The sequence below is a fragment of the Galleria mellonella genome, unplaced genomic scaffold (genome assembly GCF_026898425.1).
Source record: "Galleria mellonella isolate WM207_F2 unplaced genomic scaffold, CSIRO_AGI_GalMel_v1 utg332, whole genome shotgun sequence".
In the NCBI taxonomy this organism is placed as follows: Eukaryota; Metazoa; Arthropoda; class Insecta; order Lepidoptera; family Pyralidae; genus Galleria; species Galleria mellonella.
Window position 1 is genome coordinate 1,256,172 of NW_026442080.1, and position 24,929 is coordinate 1,281,100.

At 31.6% G+C, this 24,929-nt stretch overlaps 2 protein-coding genes across 2 annotated transcripts; both read right to left on the bottom strand.

The window, feature by feature from the left end:
- Positions 1 to 3,658: 3,658 nt before the first annotated feature.
- LOC113520093 (uncharacterized) lies at positions 3,659 to 13,463 on the bottom strand. The gene is made up of 8 exons (XM_052896768.1): positions 12,529 to 13,463; positions 11,824 to 12,046; positions 10,885 to 11,104; positions 10,225 to 10,504; positions 6,125 to 7,018; positions 5,434 to 5,656; positions 4,236 to 4,455; positions 3,659 to 3,967 (listed from the first exon to the last, which is right to left on the bottom strand). Exons 1-8 carry the CDS (start codon positions 13,363 to 13,365, stop codon positions 3,679 to 3,681), a joined length of 3,186 nt encoding a protein of 1,061 aa, XP_052752728.1. The 5' UTR covers positions 13,366 to 13,463; the 3' UTR covers positions 3,659 to 3,678.
- A 1,975-nt stretch (positions 13,464 to 15,438) lies between these two features.
- LOC113510033 (UDP-glucosyltransferase 2-like) lies at positions 15,439 to 24,102 on the bottom strand. The gene is made up of 5 exons (XM_052896761.1): positions 23,969 to 24,102; positions 21,974 to 23,217; positions 21,055 to 21,277; positions 16,619 to 16,838; positions 15,439 to 15,747 (listed from the first exon to the last, which is right to left on the bottom strand). The coding sequence occupies exons 2-5, from the start codon at positions 22,808 to 22,810 to the stop codon at positions 15,459 to 15,461; spliced, it is 1,569 nt and encodes a 522-aa protein (XP_052752721.1). The 5' UTR covers positions 22,811 to 23,217; positions 23,969 to 24,102; the 3' UTR covers positions 15,439 to 15,458.
- Between the last annotated feature and the right edge of the window lie 827 nt (positions 24,103 to 24,929).

Genomic DNA, 24,929 nt, shown 5'->3' on the forward strand with positions numbered 1-24,929 from the left:
ACATAGTTGGTGGTAATGGCCTTCAGTTTATGATATGGATGAAGGTGAACGAAATATAAAATGTCTTTAGTTAATCAGTGTAGGCAGTAGTATGGTGTTATTATAAACTATATACTGACGACTTAATAATATATTATGATTTAATTTAATAATTTATTCACTCTTAAATTAAATTGTTTAATTTATATATATACATATATATATATATATATATATATATATATATATATATATATATATATATATATATATATATATATATATATATAAATTTAATAATTTAAATTTAATATAATTTAATATTGTATAAAAATTGTGTATTCTGATTACTTAGTTAAAGAATTTGTTTATTAATTTATTAATATTATTTTTGTATTTACCACTAATTGAATCCAATCAATTAATAATATAATAATTGAATCAATGAATATATAAACTATTCTAAATGCTAAGTTGTCCTAACTTAGCACTTAGAAATCTTACCCGTGTATTGAATTTCATTCAAATCCATTCAATACTGTTTGCGTAAAAAAGTAACATTCATCTTTTGATCCATCATTACAAAAATTACCATAGTAATTGGATTAAAAATACAGCTGAGTAATCAACTATTAATTGACTCTGCCTATATTGTATAAGTTTTATTGTAGCTATTCAGATACCTAGAATAATACACAAAATTAATTAGTTAATTTAAAACTAGTTGTATCTATCGACTTTACCTACGTGAATCAGTATATAAACTACCCTAAGAGCTAAGATAGGATATAACGTACCTGTGTACTAAATTTTATTCAAATCCGTTCAGTAATTTTTGCATAAAAATTTATTTACCTTCACATTTATAATATTAATAAGATAAATGTAGTAAGTTGAGATGGTATTATAACTTTTTTTTTCACCAGAAAGACATTTTATAAATAAACAAATATTGAAGATAGCCTTAACATTTAGCCATTTTGTTATGCAACATTTTTATTTTATTTTGTCCTAAATTATTTATTATGTTAATATTGTAGTAATATTACTTTGATATTATTATTATAATAAAATTACGTACATGAATATATTCCTTCCAGTGAATTAAAAAACAAAAAAAAAAAAAATACATAAAACAGGCATATACATAATTCATTATATATAAAAAAGTGCATCAAAAAGTTTATTATTAGTTATTATTTCAGTTTTTTTTTTTACTTATAACATTAAAAATGTTACTTATATATTAATAATGTAGGTTATATATTAAATTAGAATATACGACAATTTATATATTGACACATGCGGGCGGAGCTGCGGCATGCAACTAGTTACTTATAATTTTTTTGCGGAACATTCGCGACCACGTGCATCACGCTGCACGGGTAAGAAGCGCCGCGTGATATGCGGTATACTAGTGTCGCTCGCATCACATGTCAGTGTTGGAAACTAACAAAATTTATTACTGGCATAAAAACTTTTTACTATGTTTTTTATTACAATTAAAAATATATATTAATTGTCATGAATAAGAGAACGTATAAAATTATATTCTATTTATCTTAAATTTTAGCGTTTAAATATTTTAATCAATGGATCAAGATTGAAGTCAATACGAATTTAGTCCTTCGAGCCGGAAGGGACGACGCCATTTTTAATAAAGACAGCACTACCGATCTAGCGTGTTACGTGTGTCTCGAATATTTTAATACTATTTCAGTAGAAATAAGTCAAAAGACAGCGGAAAAGAGTAAAAATATTTTGAATAACATTTATATAGTCAATATAATTTGTTAAAGATTTATATATATATATATATATATATATATATATATATATATATATATATAATGTAAATTTGTATATCTCGATGTATGACGTTGATCATAGAGGACTTATCTTGTTTTACCATCCATTGTTATCTACCTATGATTCTTACTAGATAGTCCCATTACTAGATGGAATTATTTATTTTTAAAATTTCAAATATAGATGATAAAAAAGCACTGATATTTCTTTGTACATATTTTACAAATTCATTAAAATAACTACATTAAGTAGACCGTTTATTATTATCAAAGTAAATAATTAGAACGGTCCTTTGTGCCGGACATATTTCACCGGATCACCTGAGAATGATGTCATAGTTATATCATACGACTGAACTGCTAGTGGATTAATTATTGATTTATTATATTATGGGGAAACTCAGCCAATGTAAATTATTTTACTTTTATTAGTATTAAAACGTTGTCAAGAATTATATAAAAATAAAGGTTATCTTATGTTGACATGATATTACAATTTAGTTTATTTGTAATTAATTACATTCAATATTCGTATTATAAATAATACTGATAAGAAAATATGATTATGAATATGGACCGCAAACAAATTTAAAAATATAAGTAAAAAGTTTCTATATAATGGCTACAAAATTATATAATCATTTACTTAATGCTATCTTTAGAGGTATCTATTTATAAATACAAACTTAATATTTTACATTGATATTACAAATCCATACATATAATAAAATTGTAACTGGTCGCTGTCTGTACATGGATTATATATAAAAAAAACCTACTATAGGGGCTTTATGACCACACTACTGCGTATAAAATATGCGGAGTTATAGAATCCCATAACAATTATTTTTAAATTTTTTGACTATTTGTCTATACGTTTGTGCACGGTAATTTCAGAAACCGCTTAGCCGATTTCAATGCGGTAATCACTGTTGCGTTGCGGTTAGTTTCACTTAATATTTAATGTATGTTTTATTTAAATTGGTTAATAAAAAAGTTATATCAACCTAATGAATCACATATAAAATGCTATAATATAAACGATCACTTGAATTAGTTGAAACTTTTTTTTATTATGTTTATAGATTTTCAAAAATTCTATCTACTCATACGAAGCCGAGTCGGATCGCTAGTAAGTAATTTATACCTATAAATTGTTGAAAGGAAATTCAAATAAACAAAACTAATTTGACTATGTAATATTATTCAAAATATTCTGTTCTACTGTCTTTATTAAAGAGTTTTTATTGTTTATACACACGACTGGTTTCAAAACTTCATTTTCAGACGTATTTATAGAAATTTCATCAAGAACTCGCAGCACAAACAGTGAATTATCAGAATTAATTGGAGAAATTCATTGAATTTTATATAGTTCGTTTGATCATTCGAACCTCTAGAGTCTTCTGTCGTTTCATTTAGGTTATATAATTCTTTGATAAGTACCGCATCAATTAGATAGTGCACGAGTTTTATCAAATCTGCAATTTTATATTTATATAGTGATTTTTTTTTTAATATTTGTTACTTACAAGTATGTTATATATGAAATGAAAGTTGTAACAGATATAAATTTATTCAGTTCATATATCAGTCATAGATTTTTCGTTTATTCGAATTAGTGAATTTTTTTAAATATAGCAAATAAATGTAATCTCTGTGGTACTGATATAATATATTGTGTTAATGCTATTTATTTACTCTAATCTGCAATAGAGTGAACGAAAATTACAGTTTCGATATTTTTACCGTTCCCTATTGTGTGTATGTTGGTATTTTTGTTATCAGTTAGATAGTCCGATTGACATAATCAGATGTGTAAAAAAGACTGAGTAACAATTACTTGCACATAATAAAACATATACTTTAATCAGTTTAGTACTTTATTTTATTAACTACTTTTCATTTTCTTATTAGCATTATAGTTATGTTTTATAAACAACACTATGTAATAAATAGCAATCACACTGAAAAATGTCACAAATGTTAATCCTAATAATAAGTATGTAACTAGTTCAATTTCCAGGAATTCACCCCAGGACATGTTTGCGGCGGGCGAGCGTAGGTGCTTCGCTCCCTTGTGACGCAGCACGTACTCTGTCCACCACACGGCGCGCTCGAGCGCGCTCTGTGGCTGGTCCGACATCACCGTGCGAAGTCTCACCATGTTTTGGCGGTATCTAAAATGTTATAATTATTTAAAATTTGAAAATTTTAATTAATATTTAATAGACTAAGCACATTATTCATAAAAATTAAAACCTCATGTAAACCTATTTTAAGTAGTAGATTGTTTTGTCACTTTTTTTTTAAATTAAGAAATCAGTGCAAAAAAAGGCAGAAACATTCCAATAGCTAAAATAGGTTTACGAGATGTTTGGCGTTTTTATAAGTAAAGGAATAAATATATTATCACCACTGCCAATGTTAATTTGATGTGAAATTTACTTTTTATCATTTATTGTAGTATTGATGGCATTATGTAATTTCTCCTCAGTGAGGTCATCCATGTCCAGTCTCACTCCTATCCGATGTCGAACATATTGTTCCACATTATACCACTGGTCCCCAAGCATCGGCATACCAATTAACGGAACTCCAGCGGCTATGGCTTCATCAGTGGACTGTAAACCTCCTTGTGTTATAAACAGTAACACGTTTGGGTGCCCTTCAAAATAAAAAGTGAAATATTATTTACGTAAAATAGTGAAATACTTCGCTCTAACAACTCTCTTGCTCTCTCTGATCCACTTCATAATTCGGCTTTTTTTTCCAATTTCCTTACTCTTCAGGCCTCACAACTCTGGAATGCGCTACCCATTGACATAAGGCAAGTGTCTAAAATATTTTTACTTTAAGGAAAAACTACAAATATCTTTTGAAGAAACTATGAAAGCAGTTCATCATCTTCATCATCATCACCTTTGGTCTCTATATGTAATGTATGTTTAATGTATTCATATATGTATATTCATATGATTATAATGTGTAGTAGTTATTCATTGTATTGGTTATAATTTGTATAATAAGTCAATATGGTTACTTCTGTAACTAAAACAATTTTAAATTTTTCACTAATTTTTGTATTACCAAAGGTTAACTGGGAGAGACCGCTATATAGCATTAAGTCCGCCTTTTGTACCAGACATTTATGTAACGTGGTTAAAAAAGAATGAAAAAAAAAAAAAATAAGTAAAACTTCTTCCTATGTCTGTTTTTTCAAGCACATATAAAACATGAATATTTGGTCGTGGAACCTTAAAGTTTAATCTGTAGCGAACGTGTATTCTATTTTAGTAATAAGCTGCATCTTCTCCTGTATATTATAACGTAAAAACTTTTAAAAATAATCTAAATAGATAAAGTATAATCCCGTTTATTTTAAAGGTATTCGTTAGCAAGGTACAGATAATGAGAAATGAGTGAAGATGAGATCAGTTGGAGTCATATCAGTTAGTCTATCATGACAAATTTATCTGAAATGGTAATCTATACCATAATTTAATCTTCCATGTGGTAGTTTCAGTCATGATGCACATCATATATGCATGTCATAAATACACGATATTGCTAGCAGAGAGCCATTAGACGCAATTATTGACAATGCATATCCCTGATACTTATTGGTAATTAAATTAAAACTTACTAAGAAGGTCGGACTGTGGAAGCCATTTCGATATTTTGATATTTTTTGAACGTCCCGGTAATTCATCCTTATCCCACTTCCATATTACGTCATATGGAAGACGAGAGAATACATTTACAATCATTTGTATTTTCTCCGGTGGTAGATGTGATGGACTTACATTTGTACCATAACTTATATATATCACACCATGCTTAGAAGCATCCAAGTAAGATTTAAGTTCCTGCAAGTGACGAAAAATACATTAGTTTTTATAAAAAAAAAAACCTTAGAATGAATTGGCACAACGCGATTTCAGAAAAGTACCTTTCCATGGATATTTATATTATGGAAGAAATTGCTTTTTTAATACTTTTTTTCTATATACTACAATATAGAGTTTTTATAAAATATTGGATAATAATAGAAGGATTTTTGGAAAACATGCAAAAGCTATGCATATGTTTTCCAAAAATCTATAAGGGAGGCCTATGTTCATCAGTGGATAGATAATGGCTGATATGATGATAACAATGATGTGCAAAAAGTACAGATTTCTATATCTAATGCAATTTAAAATGCAAGAGGTACCATTAATTAAATTAATATAAGTAAACTTACTATCACAGAACTTTAAAAAAGAAAAAGATTATTAAATTGGGAAGTTTCTATTTTCTGAAGTTGATTAAAAAAATACTCGCAATTTACTTACCTGTGGCAGTTCCTTTATGGGTTTGTGATGTAATCCTCCTAAATAGATAACATTTGGTGGAACAGGACGATTCGAATCCCAAATTGGATGAGCATTTAGAAATAACATGTCTATATTATTATACAGTTCACTAAGAGGTGGAATATTAGGACCAAATACTCTCTTCATCATTTCATTCTGTCTCACTTCAGCGGCGTCAAACATATTTATAAAAGAATAATGATTGTACAGCTCTAATATTTTGTCCCAAATTGTAAGATTATTAAGTTTCTGCCGGAAAACTGTTGGATAAAGAATAGGATGTACCGGACTTCCTATAGCTTCCATATTATTATATACTGGTAATAAAGAACTTATAAGTATTACTGGGGCATTATAAATATAAGAAAATCCCAATCCAGGTCTCCAAAATGATTCTATAAATATCAAATCGACTTTGTCTTTCTTGCCTTGAATTAGGCTTTGAACCTGGTCTGTTTTCAGTTGTTTTTCAGATATGACTGTAATTAAATTATATAAAACTTTAAATTGGTTAACAATATTACTTTTATTTCCTGACGTCACTTTGCTGTCGTATACTGTTTCTCTCCATAAAGTATATGATAAATCCTGCAAATCTATTTCAGTCAGATTTGCGTGAGCCTTCCCTTTTGGCAAGATTGGATCAGTTGTAATTACAATAACATCATGACCTCGTTTAGCCAGTTCTAACATCAGCGGTTGAAATACTACCTGATGACTGATAGAAGGCGTTGGAAAGTAGCCCAATATCCTTGCTGCGTCATTTTTCACAATTAAACAAATTATCAGAAGATAATATTGGGAGTACATATTCACCATATTTGATTCATTAGAATCCACAAAAGCAAATGAACATTTTAAATTGTATCTCTGCTATTAATAGTGTTAATATGTAAATATCATTACTAACAATGATTAGTAGAAATAGGTTTATCTTCAATGGTAAGTCAAATATTTATACAATGTTTATTCGTGAATATCTTTAGTTACCAATTTGTGATTAATGTTGTGTCCAATCACAACATGACTAACAATTAAACGAAATGTATTTGGAGTTGTAATGGAAACATCAGTGCAAAAGTAAAATGACTAACTTTTACTTTCAGCTACTTCTGTATGATTGCGTTATATTGGTTAACTGGGATATACAAATTCTGTGTCCTTCTCCATCCAAAATAAGAGTAGTACTTGTATTGAAATTTGTTAGCCGTTAATAATCTAGGTAAGATATTTGTTGCTTACTTACATCTTCACTTATTAATATAGATGTTGAAATTGAAATATTAATATTGAATAAGTGACATTGAGTTTGTTACAAACTCAGTATCCCATTTATAATATTATTAAAGATTACATGTAAAGGTACTCGTAATCTGTCAACTATTAACTTACGCTATCTACCTGGTAAAATAATTGTCATAGCAACTGAGATGTTTAAAGATATATATATATAAAATTACTATGTGGGTAGAAGATATTGACTAGGAAAAAAGTAAACTATGAATTTGGTTATTTGATTAGAATTATATTGTTTAATTCTACTACTATTAGTATATATGTGACTGCTAACACTCGAAGATTACTACCATTATTACTACTAGAAGTTCCACAACCTTCCATATTAGCTATCAGTCTCCAATGCACCATTTTATTTGCGACACCTGTTTAATTTTGTATTAACACCAGTTTTCAGAAAAAGTAATATAGGAAGAGAGTATTATACGTGTATTCCTTTCAGACCCAAGATTTTTTTCTTTCAGATTAAATATATTTTCGTATTTTGGAGCCAAGCCAAAACACGAAAATATATTTAAGAGGGCACTACCCACCTGCCAAGCGGAGCAACTATTAGTTACGTTGACATGATATTATAATTTAAGGTAAACAACACAGTTGTTGGACACTTCGATTTTATTATTAAAAACAAACTTTAGAATAGCAAAACCAATAATTTCTAGAAACTTTTTGTCTATTTGTATGTTTGTTCTGATAAGACAAAAAAAAAAAACTGCAAAAAACCAAATCGGTGCAGTTATTTTTGCATGAATACGATTTTCATAGTTGTGTTTTTGTAGGTCGAACTTAAACTTTCATTTTTTGTCTTCATTTTTGGTAATGAAGAAAAAAAATCTATTTAGATAGATCCTTGGTGATGTATTAATACAGAAACAAGAATACCCATGAATGAAAACAGAATAGTTTTATTTCTATTAGCTATTATTTATCTGCACGTATATCTAAATCGAGAAACAAGAAAAGAGTTTATTTAAATAGATTTAGAAGAGAACGTAACTTATATAACTAACATTTTTAACGCTGCTTTTTACACGTGAATTTCAGAAGTAGGGAAACCAATTAAAAGAACCATTTTTAGATGGCATATCAAGATAGATAAACAATTTATTTTTACCACTTTAGCACATAAATAATGACTAAAGCAGTAAAGACGTACATCAGTTTTTAAGTTAGACTTTCACGATAATTTTTTATTTAATAGTGAAAACTGCATTTAACTGCAACTGCAACTGTGATTTAATAGTGAATACTGCATTTAATATGTTACAGTAGGTTTTGTGTAACTCTGGAACAAACATATAGGCAGACGAACAAAACTTCTAAAGGTATTTGTTTCGATTTCATTCACTTTTATTATGACGCTTCGTATTTTTTTTTCTTAAATATCTTCTATACATGGACATCGTTTAGTTACAATTTTATTGTACTAGTAAAATAACACTAATGTTATCTTTACATAATTTTTTTTACGTACATTTTTAATAAAATGTACTGAAAAAGCATTATTAAACATTCTTTATAATATAATAATTTTTAAAAATATGTCAATTTTTTAACGATGTCAATATACAAGCATAAATGAATTTTACGAACTTGCTATATTTGTCGTTTCCGACAATTGTTTCAACTTCATCCAGAAGTGTGCTGTGACGCAAAGCGCCGTACATCCCTGAAGAAGACTTCCGAATGAATTTCAAACAATTGTTGAAATCAACAAACAGTAAGTTCGTAAAATTCCTGTTGTGCATATAGGTACATATATGGATAACATATATATTTGTCACAAATATATAAAAAACGTTCATACATTACTGCTATTAAAATTTAGAATCATTTACCTCATGGTCTAAAAATACATATTACTTTTCTTATAAATTATATTTTGATAACATTGACATTATATAAATAGGAAATACACATATAGAAAATAACGATAGGCAAGGAACAAAAATAAAGTGATTGTGTTTAATATAGATATCATTTTAACCGCTACTTTCTGGATCTTTTGATGTAGGTTACACAATTCTTTGATTAGTTTTATATCATTCAGATAGTGCGTGATTCACATTAAATCTACAATTTACAATTGAGAGACAAGAAATGTGTTTTTATGAATGTCTATAATTTACGCTACTTTTAAAATTGGAATAAAAATTTATTTAATTTTTTTATGTAGGTATTTCATTTTTCCTTTATGCACAATTGAGAAGACTTTATACAAAATTTTCATAATTTGTATAATTATGTAATTTGTATAAATATCTTATATATTTTTATGATAATTTCATATATACATATATTAATATAAAATAGAGCAAATGAATATTCTGCTTGTATCCCTCTATAGCAACTCTTATCTCGTCCGTTTCCGGATATGGATCTTCTCTTCATCTTTCATTACCTGTCCATCCCTTGTTACTGGCATCTAATTGGTCCCGAGTTGCTGGCAAATATTATCTGACCATCTTTTTGATGGTCGACCGCGTGTATAAGCGCGAGTTCTCCACTCTAGCGTCCTTCTCACGCAACGATTATGGTTTATCCTTGCAATATGACCTACCTATCTCTCCTGACATCTTGACGATTTTTATTAAATATTTCTATATGGACAAAACTGATACTTTGTTTTAAATATTTTTGCTCAATAACTTGTGATATGGTATTATCATAGCTGGATTGATAGCTCGGCTTATACATTCAATTCGTAAGAATGACTGGGTAAAAATGACTAATCCAAAATGAAACATTTTATATCATTTTATTTTATTATTATTTTAAGTACTTTTTATTTTTTTATTATAATTGTAGTAATATTTTATAAATAACGCTGTGTAATAAACAGAAATCACACTGACAATTATCAAAGAAATTAATCCTAATATTAAATATGTAACTAGTTCAATTTCCAGGAATTCACCCCAGGACATGTTGGCGGCGGGCGAGCGCAGATGCTTCGCTCCCTTGTGACGCAGCACGTACTCTGTCCACCACACGGCGCGCTCGAGCGCGCTCTGTGGTTGGTCCGACATCACCATGCGAAGTCTCTCAACGTTCTGGCGGTAGCTGAATTAAAGAAAGTGATTTAAATTTCTAATTACTCCACATTACTTTTAATATTGTTTTGTCTAAATGAATCAGGATGTATAGTATCCTATTTGTTTATTCTGCATACATATTTATATATTAAACATTAAAATATTTTCATCCACTTTAGCGTAGCTCAATAAAAAAGTCTAAAAAAGTATTTTAAAAACTTACATTTTCAAACATGCTTCAAAATTATTTTAATATCTAAAATAATAGGTATCTAATATAATATAATAAGTTTACTATTGTAGTCTTATGTAGGAAACAATAAAGAGTATCTATCTATCTATTTATTTATTTATTGGTTTCATTCTAAACGTGCTTACAAATAATTGATAATAAGATGTAAAATTTACCTTTTATCATTTATTGTAGTATTGATAGCATTATATAATTTCTCCTCAGTGAGGTCCTCCATGTCCAGCCTCACTCCTATTCCATGTCTGACATACTGTTCCACATTGTACCACTGGTCCCCAAGCATCGGCATACCAATTAACGGAATTCCAGCAGCTATAGCTTCATCAGTTGACTGCAAGCCTCCTTGTGTTATAAACAGCAATACTTTTGGGTGCCCTTCAAAATGAAAACTGGAGTATTAGTTACGTAAAAGAGTAAAGCTATATTATAACTATATTTATATTTTTCAGACACATAGTTGTTTAGAATAAAAATAGCTAAGCTGCTCTATAAGCATATATATAAGTGATATTCTTGTGATCTCCATCTTCGACCTGAAATCGAGATGAATTGCGTGATTTTATTAACCTTTAATAGTAAAACAAAATGAGAATTTCTTATAATACGTTAAGTTTAAAAGTTATCATTTTAATGATTGAAATTTATTTTACTTTTTTATATTAAATATTTTTGTGATTTTATGCTATTTTTATACAACACTTTTTCTTCGCCAGTTATAAGCCGTTTGTTATTTTAAATAATATAGAATCTCCTGAATATTTCTTTTTAGCTGAAATTGCATTCCGAATAGCTGGTAGAGTAATAAAAAATTTACAAATTCAAACATTTTTATAATTAAGTTTACTTCAATAAAAAATAATTTTAATTTCGATCTGCCATTGTAAAAAAAAATATAAAAAAATAACCAGGGATTGACCACGATGGTTTCCAAGGTTTAGAATATCGTACATTGCTAGTAATGAGGCTGCTAGCTCCATAATTAACAATTAGTTAAAAATAGTAACTAATGGTAGTTAAATTAAAACACCCCTTATGGTAGTATTCAACAGCGGACACTTAACCGTTGATATGATGATGATGAAATTTAAACTTACTGAGAAGGTCAGACTGTGGAAGCCATTTTGATATTTTGATATTCTTTGAACGTCCCGGTAATTCATCCTTATCCCACTTCCATATTACGTCATATGGAAGACGAGAGAATACATTCACAATCATTTGTATTTTCTCCGGTGGTAGCTGTGATGGACTTACATTTGTACCATAACTTATATATATCACACCGTGCCTACAAGCGTCCAAGTAAGATTTAAGTTCCTGCAAAAAAAGTGAAAGCAAATAATGATATTTACTTCCATTAAATTTTATAAAATATAAAAGATATATTTGTACTAATCATATCCTGGAACCAAATGATCATATATAGTGCTGTGTCTTATATTAGAAGTTTCTCTGATAAACTTATGAAATAAGTTTATTAGATTTTAGTATTCTAGTTGTAAATAGAAAAGAATAAGTCTGTAAACAGAAATGTGAGACCTTTTTTAATTTATATATATATATATATATATATATATATATATATATATATTACGAGAAAATAATTGATTAAGATTGAAGAAGACAAAAAATATTTCTCCTGTCAGTATTATGACCTAGAGTTTTCGCTTTTAAAGTTTTTCTAATAAATCTTTTAGTGTAACAAAATTTTGTAAAACCGAAATAGTGCAAAAGTTTGAAAACAAAGGAGAATTTCCTCTTTTAATAAGGCGAATAAAGTTAAAAAAGAAATGTCTTACCATCGGTAGTTTTTTCTCTGGTTTGCGATGTAATCCTCCCAAATAGATAACGTTTGGTGGAACAGGACGGTTTGAATCCCAAATTGGATGAGCATTTAGAAATAACATGTCTATATTATTATACAATTCACTAAGAGGTGGAACGTCAGAACCAAATACTCTTTTCATCATTTCATTTTGTTTTTTTTCGGCAGTGTCAAACATATATATAAATGAGTAGTGATTGTAAAGTTCTATTATTTTGTCCCAAATTGTAAGATTGTTGAGTTTTTGACGGCAAGATGTTGGATAAAGAATAGGATGTACTGGACCGCCCACTGATTCCATATTATTATATATCGATAAAAAGGAACTTATAAGTATCACTGGAGCTTTATAAATATAAGACAGTCCCAATCCAGGTCTCCATAATGATTCTATAAATATCAAATCAAATTTGTCTTCCTTGTTTTGAATTATCCTTTGAACCTGATCTGAATTAATTTGTTGCTCAGATATATCAGTAAGTAAATTGTATAAAATTCTTATTTGGTTAAGAATATCACTTTTCTTTCCAGTGGTTGTTCCGCTGTTGAGCACTTCTTTTCTCCATATAGTGTATGATAAATCGTGCATATCAACTTCTGTCAAGTTGGCGTGAGCTTTCCTCTTAGGAGAGATTGGATCGGTTGTAATTACAGTAACATCATGACCTCGTTTAGCCAGTTCCGACATCAGCGGTTGAAATACTACCTGATGACTGATAGAAGGAGTTGGAAAATAGCCCAATATCCGAGCTGAATCATTTTTCACAACAAAAGCAAAAATTAAAAGATATAAGATATACACTTTCCTCATATTTGACTCAATTGAACTTTCAAATACAACTGAGCATTTTAAATTGTGTCTCTTATATTAATGGTATATATTATTAATATCATTAACTAAAATGATTTGCGGAAACATAGTTATCTTCAGTGGCACGTTATTATGTTAAACAGTTTTTATTTAGTGGGCAGTAAAATTAAGCGTGACCTTAAATTTGTAATTGATACATCTAATTATCGATAAACATTTTAACGCATAAAACGTTACTACGATATGTTCAGAGATATTTATTGGAAATTGTAAACGGGTCATTACTCTGCTATAATATATTATTTGTTTTTTTTTTATTTTTATGTACATATATTGATACCTTTAAAACCACTAATTACAAGAACAGGTAAGGTATCAATTATGAGTTTACTTCGATTACCTCGTGAAAGATTTTTTGTAACTGTTCAGATAAATACCCAGTATAAATAATGAACACCTAAAAAAAGGGTCTATTTTAACTGCATTACTCTAAATGGAAATTAATATCTATTAAAAACAGTGTTCTGCTAGAAAAAATGATTTTTCTTTAAAGAACCATATCATACCATAGTCGAAATATGTAAAAAATATTGGCCCTACCGATAAAGGTACGACGCATTCAACTGTAGAGTTAGTATGAGAAACTCAAAAGTTTATGTCATTTTTAATTTTAGATACTCGAAATTTCTGTTTAAATGTAATGTAATGTTTAGTACATACACTGTTACATGAACCACGTCATGCTACAATTTACAGTACAAATATTTTATTTGTCAGATTACCAAATACAATAACAATATCTGTTTTAACATTGATCTCTTTGTAGGGTCGACCCTGCAATATACAAACAAGATAAAAGGGCATATAGTGACATTGTATAATTGATCAATCACTATGTAATTTAGTATACATGTACTATATCGGATGAAAAGAATATAGGTTCTTTTTTTTCTTGGACACGCGGACAAAGTCACGGGTAAAAGTTAGTTACCGTATACATAATTTAGACATTATTTCGGGCTAGCTTTGTTAATTTCTGAATTTTGTTATTGACAATGTTGATGTAGTTATTAATAGTATTGTTTCTTTTTGTATACATTTGTGCAAATTTTATTGGTTGATAAATTATTAATTAATTGTGTAATTGTCAAATCTGTTGTTTTAGCTATATGTTTGCCTTAAATAAATAAATAAATATGAGAAGATTCTTCTAGTCCCCACTAGGTCGTCCTACACTGCATTTGCCCATACGGGTTCAACACTCACGAACATTTCTTCCCCATCGGTTGTCGGTTCTTCGAGCTACGTGACCAGCACATTGCCACAAAGCTAATTACTACTAATTATTATTTAAAAGATATTTATAGCTTTAAAAGAGGTATCTGCTTAAAAATTTAAATTGAAATAATCTATAGACTGTGGAAAGATAATTATGAATAATGGACATAAAGGCAAAAGTTAAATGAGTTTTATATATGATAGTTATAATTCGAATCTCCAATTATTTGTGTTATTTGACCTATAGTTCAATATAATTACTTATACTTTAATGAGACTTACGTCTGTTATATATTGTATGATTATAATTAAATCTACTATTTAATGTTTACTCAGTAAAGATTATAAAAATGTATATTTATGAATGTCTCTTACTTACTATTTTGAATGCCGGATAATGTTTAACTCACATTTATTGAAAATATTTTTTTTTATTTTTCAATTTACCTTTTTTTATATACCACAAAGGTGGTCAACATGCACACAACACGTCCGGTGGTAAACGGTCATTGTACGAGTAGCCTATGGATGCTTGTTACTGATACTAGGGGTGTCACGTGCACGTTGCCAACCCTGAAGATCTGGTTATTTACGACAATGTCATTTATATAATGTATTGTGAAACAAAATGGACTAAAATTAAAGCTTAGTTATTTTAACCTATACAATATACATTTTTGTTTGTTATATTTTGGTATTTTTATTGTAAGTTAGATAGTCTAGCTGATATGTTCCGATGCATAAAAATGACTGGGTAACAATTATTTGGTACACAATAAAACAAGTTTCCTTAACTAGTTTAGTATATTAATTTATTAATTACTTTTAATTTTCTTATTAGCACCATAGTTATGTTGTATAAATAACACTATGTAATAAATAGCAATCACACTGACAAATATCACAGTTGTTAATCCTAATAATAAATATGTAACTAGTTCAATTTCCAGGAATTCACCCCAAGATATGTTGGCAGCGGGCGAGCGCAGGTGCTTCGCTCCCTTGTGACGCAGCACGTACTCTGTCCACCACACGGCGCGCTCGAGCGCGCTCTGTGGCTGGTCCGACATCACCGTGCGAAGTCTCTCAATGTTCTGGCGGTAGCTGAATAATTTAAAATTTAAACAAAAATAAAATGATTAATCATAACTCGATTTAGTTCAAATAAACATTAACAAACAGGTCATGTGGTCCCGGCCACTATTTCTAATAGGCCACCCCTTCCTTTCCCGTGGATATCGTAAGAGCCGATTAAGGGGGGTCAAGGGATGGGTAGTAGCATCCCTCTTTAAATATCTCCAAAGTTTGACTGCGGTTGTCAACCCGCCTGCCAAGCGTGATAACTGCTGACAAAACTCCCTAAGGGGAAAGCTTATGTTCAGCAGTGGACTGTTACAGGCTGATAAGGTGATGATGAAATATGCTATAATTATTTATATTCTGGATATGATAAACATGAGAGGCAGGCGTGAAGATATGTATGTATGTGTGATCCATATGTGATATTTAAATTCATTTAGTCGCTTTACAGTGACTGAAAAATAAACTTCAAAAACAGTTGCAAACTGTCACATTTATAATATTTTTTATTTAAAATTCACTTATTATTTTTATTAATCTAAACATATTTCATAATTTAATTATATTTTCCTAAAATGGTTGTTAATTTTTTTGGTAGTAAAATTACCTAGTAATGATAATTATTGGGGAGAAAGGGATTGTTAGTAATGGAGTTTGACAGTCCCATTGCTAGCAATACGCGCTATTAGGTTGACCTCCACGTGGTTCCCACTGGAAACCATTGTGAACAATTCTTGTTGAATTCGTCACGATGGGCTAACTAACCTGCTTCATCCTCATACATTAAAAAATATATAATTATTATTATAAATATGCTTCAAGGTATTTTAATATCAAATTTATCTAATAATGTTATTCTAAATATGTTTTCAAATATTTTTAATGTGCAATATACCTTTTGTCATTTATTGTAGTTTCGATGGCGTTATGAAATTTCTCCTCAGTGAGGTCCTCCATGTCCAGTCTCACTCCTATCCCATGTCTGACATACTGTTCCACGTTGTACCACTGGTCCCCAAGCATCGGCATACCAACTAATGGAACTCCAGCGGATATAGCTTCATCAGTTGACTGCAAACCTCCTTGTGTTATAAACAATAACACTTTCGGGTGCCCTTCAAATAGAAAAATTAAATGAAATTTATGTCATCATCGTCATCTGTCCTCAGCCATTATCTGTCTACGGTTGAAGATAGGCCTTCCTTGTAGACTGCCATAAGGAGCGGTCCTTAGCCACCTGCAACTGTTAACTCCTTGCAATGCATTTGAGATCGTCATTCTATCAAGTGGGAGGGTCGTTCTACACTGCGTTTGCCCGTATAGGGTTTGCTACTCAACCTTTCTTCCCCATCGGTTGTAAATTCTTCGAGTTATGTGATTAGCTTATTCTTCTTTCTTTCAAATTTATGTGTTAAATGAAAATTTATACTTATCTACATTGAGAGATATACTAGAAAATCTCTGTTTATGGAGGGTATTTAAGAAAATATAATATAAAGAGACGAATAGATGCTAAAATAATTTTTTTAGTCATTTTGCCTATTTGTCTATCTGTCTATCAGTATGTTTGTTCTGGAAAAACTATTGCATTAAATTGAATGCGGTTTTATTTGTTGTTACAGTGAATAGAAATACAACATTCTTTGTATTTATTCATAAATATACATTTAATTTTTTTTTTGTCAACGAGTTTCAAAAAGAAGGAGGTTCTCAATTCCGAAATATTTTTTTTTATTTTTTTATATCATTATACCGTCAGTTGTAAATTGACTTGAAAAAAATCTTTTTCTACCTGAAAGTTTATTATTATTATTATTATTATTAGTGTTATTTGTTAGTTTTATTAATCTCACAAATTAGTTCCATAGACATTTTATCAAAATCCATTTAGTAGTTTAGTTTTTAAACGTACATTACTTGTTTTGCCACAATTGAAGTCGTTTTTCCTTTGTGGCACACAATCTTAAATTATCAATCAATATGTTTGTTAGGTCTATGTTCAGTAGTGGATGGTTTTTACATATTTTAGTATAACTTTATATATAAAAAAATATAAACCTTTTTCAATTTCCGCAATTGTTTTTACATAAAACATACATAAATAACTATACTTACTACGAATTATTTGTTTTTCTTCGACACGCTCAAAACAAACAATCATGATAAAAACCCGTTAATTATGTATAAATATAAGTTTATAAATAGTGGTGATATAAGTTTAAACAAAAAATAAATTTTAAAAATCGATAATAAAGAATAAATATACAGTCGAATATAAAACTTTTTTTTTTGAAGTCCTTAAAAAACTATACTGTTTATTCTTAATATATTGTAGAAAAATATAATAATAATAATAATAACGTCTCGGAACAGAACCTAGCCGATAGAGTTCGGTACATACAGCGCTCTGGTATGTTTAGCGCGACCGAACTCGAACGATTGCGAAGTGAAGTTGTTCCAGAAGCAGGCTTGGCGACCACGGAGCAACCCATCTCGGACGTGTTACCTAGCGTAGAGGTGGTTGCCGAAACGCCTTCAGAAGCGGATGTGGACGGAACAACTTCCCAGGACATAGAGCATATGAGGAGCATACTAGAGGAGGCGATTCTAGAGATCCGAAGAACTCCCCTCGAAGAGAGACCGAAGCTTCCCCGGATATATCCAAATGTGGCGACGCGGGATGCCATTGAGACCACAAATACACTGCTGCCTCAATACCTTGAGGGCAGCGGTGACCTGGGAGAGACGAGCTCAATCTTATTCGGCGCTGCGTTGGCAGTATGCCGATATACCGGCGCAAAAATGCCCCGGGCTGGACGTAATATCCGAAGGGATAATGCGAAACCAGCCTGGAAAAGAAGAATTGAGCGACGGATCACCCAGGCCAGGGTTCTCATTGGCAGACTGCTCTGCTTCAGGGAGGGCAATACACGCCCGAGAATTATGCGCTCCGTAAAAGAGGCCTTTGCTGGGACAGGTGTACGTCTGTTCCAGCCGGACTTCGGGCAAAAACTCGCGGAGCGTATAGACGATCTGAAGCAGAAGATCGCTGCATGGGGGAAGCGACTCCGACGGTACTCTGAGAGGGTCGAGAGGTATCAACAGAATCGTCTCTTTATGAGTGATCAACGGAAGTTCTATAGGAACCTGGAGCGCCCAAAACTGCAGCCCACAGGAGAAAGACCAGAAACAGCCAATTTCGTCGCCTTCTGGCGACAGCTGTGGTCTGAACCTGTGGAGCATGAGGAGGGCGCATGGATGCACGATGTTGAGGAAGCATGTGCTCGAATAACGCCGATGAACGCCATTGCCATTACGGAGGAAGACGTGGTTGCCGCGATCCGTCGGGCTCCGAACTGGAAAAGTCCGGGGATCGACGGATTGCAACACTACTGGTTAAAGGCGTTCTCGGCCAGCCATGCGACCTTAGCCGTGCAATTCCAGAGTGCCCTCGAAAACAGGACGCTCCCGAACTTCCTTACAACCGGGATCACTCATTTAGCTCCTAAGACGGACGATACCGCGGATCCATCTAAATATCGCCCCATCACTTGTCTTACTACAATATATAAGACGTTAACATCCGTTCTGAGCGCTAAGATCTCTCGTCATGTGTACGAAAATAAGATCCTATCTAGCGCTCAGAACGGATGCAGGGGCGGTAGCCGCGGATCGAAGGAGCTGCTCCTCATTGATGCTGTCGCTGGGCACGTGGTCAAGCGGAACCGTCGGAATTTCTCCGCCGCCTGGATAGATTATAAAAAGGCGTTCGATTCCGTGCCCCATTCATGGCTCCGGAGGATACTCGAGTTGTACAAGATTGACGGTACAGTTCGAGTGTTCTTGGAGGCATGCATGGGGCGGTGGACGACGATCCTGACTATCCAGGGCGAGCGATTGACGGATACCGCTGACCGGATAGAGATCAAGAGGGGAATATTCCAGGGTGATTGTTTGAGTCCACTTTGGTTTTGCCTGTCCCTGAATCCTCTCAGTACTTTACTGGAGAATTCGGGGACTGGATTTCAGTATCGGAGAGGAGGTACACGAGTGTCTCACCTTCTGTACATGGATGACTTGAAACTACTAGCTCCAAGTGTCGAACGCCTGACGGAGCTGCTAAATATCGTAAACGATTATAGCAGCTCTGTTAGGATGGCACTCGGAATAGACAAATGCGCGGTCCTCCATGTGCAGAGGGGACGGGTCACTCAAACTGAAGAGATCGCCACAGATCCCTCTAATATTAAAACCCTCTCCGAGGCTGAAACATACCGGTATCTGGGCATGTCACAAAACATCGGTGTGAGGGAGACGGATGTGAAACGGTCAGTTCGCGAGGAATTTTTTGCGCGCCTTACAAGAGTACTGAAAAGTTTTTTTTTTTTTTTACAACACAGGGGGCAAACGAGCATGCGGCTCACCTGATGGTAAGTGACTACCGCCGCCCATGGTCACCCACAACACCTACGGCATTGCAGGTGTGCTGCCGGCCTTTTAAAAAGGAATATACGTTACGAATATATTAAGTTCCTTGTCGGGCGCCAATAAAGTCCGAGCTTATAACGGCTGGGTCATACCCGTACTCCTTTACACTTTTGGCGTGCTCAGATGGTCTCAAACCGAACTCGAAGCCCTGGATCGGAAAGTCCGCACAACTATGACCCTCCATAGAATGCATCACCCGAAATCGTCAATCATGAGGCTGTATATCCCGCGGAAAGCTGGTGGTCGAGGCTTATTAAGCGTTAAGACCATGCACAACCGCGAGATTGACAGCCTCAGGACATATTTTCTGGAGAAAATAGACGAGGGTTTGCATAGAGAGGTCATAGAATGTGACAAAGGATTCACCCCTCTTTCTCTGGCTAAAGAGGACTGGCGAAAACCCGAAGTTTTGAGTTAGTTGCCATCTCCTCTCCTTAAGAGGGGAGATGAGAATTTTGGTAAAATTTAAAAATAATAATAAAATCTTATGATACTCTGTAAATAACCTCAATGAACCGTGAAAGCCTCATCAGCACCCTGACTGTGTTCTAACATCGGATATGGAGATCTCTATGAGACTTTTGAATATATACGTAAAAGTTATTTAAGGAAATAAAACCCTAAATGTATTATTAGTTTACGCTGTTGGAGTATTAGGGAGGCACAAAATTAGGTCATTTGGTACATGGTGATGAATTTATCAAGAATTAACTACAATATTTGACAGAACAATCAGTGTAGTAAGTGTAATATGACTGACCTAATATTATACTGTTAGCAATGATGCTGTTAGTCTAAATTTCTATAAATTATTAGATACTTAATATTTAAATGAAAACTTACTGAGAAGGTCAGACTGTGGAAGCCATTTCGATATTTTGATATTCTTTGAACGTCCTGGTAATTCATCCTTATCCCACTTCCATATTACGTCATATGGAAGACGAGAGAATACATTCACAAGCATCTGTATTTTCTCCGGTGGTAGATGTGATGGATTTACATTTGTACCATAACTCATATATATCACACCATGCTTGGAAGCGTCCAAGTAAGATTTAAGTTCCTGCAAAAAAAAAAAAAAACTTCCATTAGTTTTTATATAAAACATAATACTAACAAACATATTAGAATAAATTAGTCAATGTTCTAAGTTTTGAACTTGTGCTCAATGTGTTATGTTGAGGAACAGCTCAAAAAGTGGTCACTCAAGGTCGACAGGTAATTATTTCATAACACTTTATAGTTATTTAACATCTTAATGTTATAACAACAAAAAAATATTTAAAGTGTAAAAAAATATTTAGTATATGAAAACATAACTAATATAATTTATAATCTCAATTTAAATTTCAACTAATCCTATTGAAAAAAAAGTCTTTAAAAAATTATTGATGCAATTTTAAATAGAAGAATCTCCGAAAAATTTATGGAAAAAGTATATATTTTTGACATTTTGTATTATTAATACTGCACAAGTTACTTTTAATTTGAGAATATATTTATTATTTATTATGAAATTCCACTGGAATATATAGTATTTTATTATTTTCTCACCAGAGAAAAGTTATTATGTGAGACTTTAGACGTAGAACAATTACTTTTGCGTACTTACTCCAATGAGACTTAGTTGAGTTAAATAAAATTCTTTTATAGTGAAGTGTGATAAATTAAGTTGCAAAGTAACTTTGAACATGAAAAAGATCGTTGCATTGACAATATTCTCTTTTGGAAGTATATTCAAAAGAATTAATTGACTTACCTCTGGCAGTTCTTTCATTGGTTTACGATGCAATCCTCCTAAATAGACAACGCTAGGTGGAACAGGACGGTTTGAATCCCAAATTGGATGGGAATTTAGAAATAACATGTCTATATTATTATACAATTCACTAAGAGGTGGAATATTAGGGCCAAATACTCTCTTCATCATTTCATTCTGTCTCACTTCAGCGGCGTCAAACATATTTATAAAAGAGTAATGATTGTACAGCTCTATAATTTTGTCCCAAATTGTAAGATTGTTGAGTTTTTGTCGGAGAAGCGTTGGATAAAGTATAGGATGTACTGGACTTCCTATTGCTTCCATATTATTATACATTGGCAAGAAGGAACTTATAAGTATCACTGGAGCATTATAAATGTAGGACAATCCCAATCCAGGTCTCCATAATGATTCGATAAATATCAAATCGAATTTGTCTTTCCTGTCTTGAATTATGTTTCGAACCTTATCTGACTGCATTTGTTTCTCAGATATGTCTGTGATTAAATTATATAAAACTCTTAATTGAGTAACAATATCACTTTTCTTCCCTGATGTTGTTTCAGCGTTGTATACAGCTTCTCTCCATATAGTGTATGATAAATCGTGCATATCAACTTCTGTCAAGTTGGCGTGAGCTTTCCTCTTAGGAGAGATTGGATCGGTCGTAATTACAGTAACATCATGACCTCGTTTAGCCAGTTCCGACATCAGCGGTTGAAATACTACCTGATGACTGATGGAAGGAGTTGGAAAATAGCCCAATATCTTAGCTGCATCATTTTTCGCAACTAAACAAACTATCGGAAGAATATAGTAATACACTTTCAACATGTTTAACTCATTTGAGTCTACAAGTAGAACTGAGAATTTTAAATTATGCCACTTATTTTAATGGCGTGTATGTACTCATACATCGTTAGTACATTTATTTATAATGACTTGCGGAAACATGCTTGTCTTCAACAACATGACAGTTAAGTATATAATTTTTTTCTTCTATTTATAGGGTCATTATTTATGTATTTGCAATTTGTGATTGATATGTCCAACAACAGTCGACGAATGATTCAAATAAATTGCGTCTGAGATTTTAATGAACTCTTATAGGTTAGTTATGTATTCCTTCATGTTCTTTTTTGTATCAATTAATGGACAATTTGTTTCCATCAGTTTAGATCAGCAATATGTAAGCTATTAATTCAATTTATCAATTCAGTAAAGGCTCATATTACACAGACCTAGAAGAAAATTAAAATTAAAGAATAACCAGAGGAGTGTTTTTTAGGGGTAGGGAGGGTTCTATCCTTGCTAATATTATAAATGTGAAAGCGAGTTTGTTTGTTAACTATTAGTGCCTTAACGGCTTAATCAATTATTATGGAATTTTGTATACAGGTACTATATGGGATGAAGAATGTTATAGGTCGTCTTTTATCTCGATCAGTAAATATATCCTAGCCACGTGTGAAATCACGGATAATAGCTTGTATGTATTGTAAAATTAAAATATATCCGTCAAAAACAAATATTATATTTTAACGGTAACAAAAACCAGATTGACTTGGGCGTATTTTATAATCCAATTTTACTTACACTTATAGACTTATTCGTAAAAAAAATATTGTACATTTAAAGCGTTCTAAATAAAGCTTGATTTATAAATTATCTGAATAAATAAAATAGTTTACATTATTATGTTGCAAACTTGTAGAGTTTTACAGACACAGCTGTAATCAACTGTCAAAAAGATTATGTGATTTTAATAAAAATCTTGATAAATATACTATTATTGTTTTTTTACTACGAGTATGATTATTTCTTATAATTATTTGTATCTATAATAAGTTCACTATTGTAATCTTTTGGAGGAAACAATAAAGAGTCAGTCTATTAATCTTTAATTTCATTTCAAAATAATAATAGACATGGGTCAAGTTAAGCAAGTACAATGTTATATTCAACGAGAAATAAAAACCATAAAGGACTTACAGGGTAATAAATGTATTCCACATGGTAAACCAAATGCATTGTATAAATTATTGTTTTTCCTTGTTAAAAATTCGTAAATACTTATATTATACACACAGCACGGCTAGAAGTTAGATTTCAATGTTGAAACTGATTGTGAAGGAAGGAAATGATTATCTTTAAATATGCGGTAAGGAAAACGATTAATAACTACATTAGATCAATAGTATCTAGATAGAGCTTGCCGTTCCCAACATAGAATAGGCTATCCCTTCCTTTCCCGTGCATATTGTAAAAGGCAACTAAGACAACTTAATGGTCGAGGGATGGGCAGTAGCGTCCATTTTAAATATTACCAAAGCCTAACTACGGATGCCAAGTACTATTAAACTATTAGAACGGCGTGTTCAGCTGATGAGTCTGTACTGAAGGCAAAAATTTTGTTTTTTTTTTTGGGTTTTTTATTTTTGTAATTTCTGTTTTAATATATTTTATAACCTGAATATATAATATGTTTATTTTAGTACTGCAATACGATTTCTACTTTACTCTATATATGAAAAGGGATACCCAAAATTATAGCTACTACTTGCAACGCCGAAAAATGGCACGCTTTATTCAGTTACATTATGATCATAAAAATATTATATTAGTAAATATTTTTGAGTCTCCATCTAAAAGTATATAATCTATGTTAGTTTGTAAGCGAGTTTAAAGGCGACTTCACTGCAGTTGACATTGCAGCCTTTAATATAAAATTGTATAAATAAAGCTGTTTTGCGGTAAAAGGACACAGTCTTTATAAGGCCACATAGATTTATTCAGACTAATAATATATTATTATTTCCCGTAACATTATTCGCATGGAATTTGGACGTATGAAAAACATATCTCATGTCTATAGGCGACGGTTACCACTTTCCATCAGGTGGGCTGTCAGCTTGTTTGCCATTCTAAGTTGTATAAAAAAAAAAATTAATGG

Excerpts from the sequence above, each read along its gene's own strand:
- LOC113520093 (XM_052896768.1), bottom strand. The coding sequence starts at position 13,365 with ATGAGGAAAGTGTATATCTTATATCTTTTAATTTTTGCTTTTGTTGTG. Across the intron at positions 5,657-6,124 it reads CCATAAAGGAACTGCCACAG|GAACTTAAATCTTACTTGGA; the intron begins GTAAGTAAATTG and ends CGTCACTTGCAG. Across the intron at positions 3,968-4,235 it reads ACTACAATAAATGATAAAAA|ATACCGCCAAAACATGGTGA; the intron begins GTAAATTTCACA and ends ATAACATTTTAG.
- LOC113510033 (XM_052896761.1), bottom strand. The coding sequence starts at position 22,810 with ATGTTGAAAGTGTATTACTATATTCTTCCGATAGTTTGTTTAGTTGCG. Across the intron at positions 21,278-21,973 it reads CAATGAAAGAACTGCCAGAG|GAACTTAAATCTTACTTGGA; the intron begins GTAAGTCAATTA and ends TTTTTTTTGCAG. Across the intron at positions 16,839-21,054 it reads TCCACAGTCTGACCTTCTCA|GGCACCCGAAAGTGTTATTG; the intron begins GTAAGTTTTCAT and ends TTCTATTTGAAG.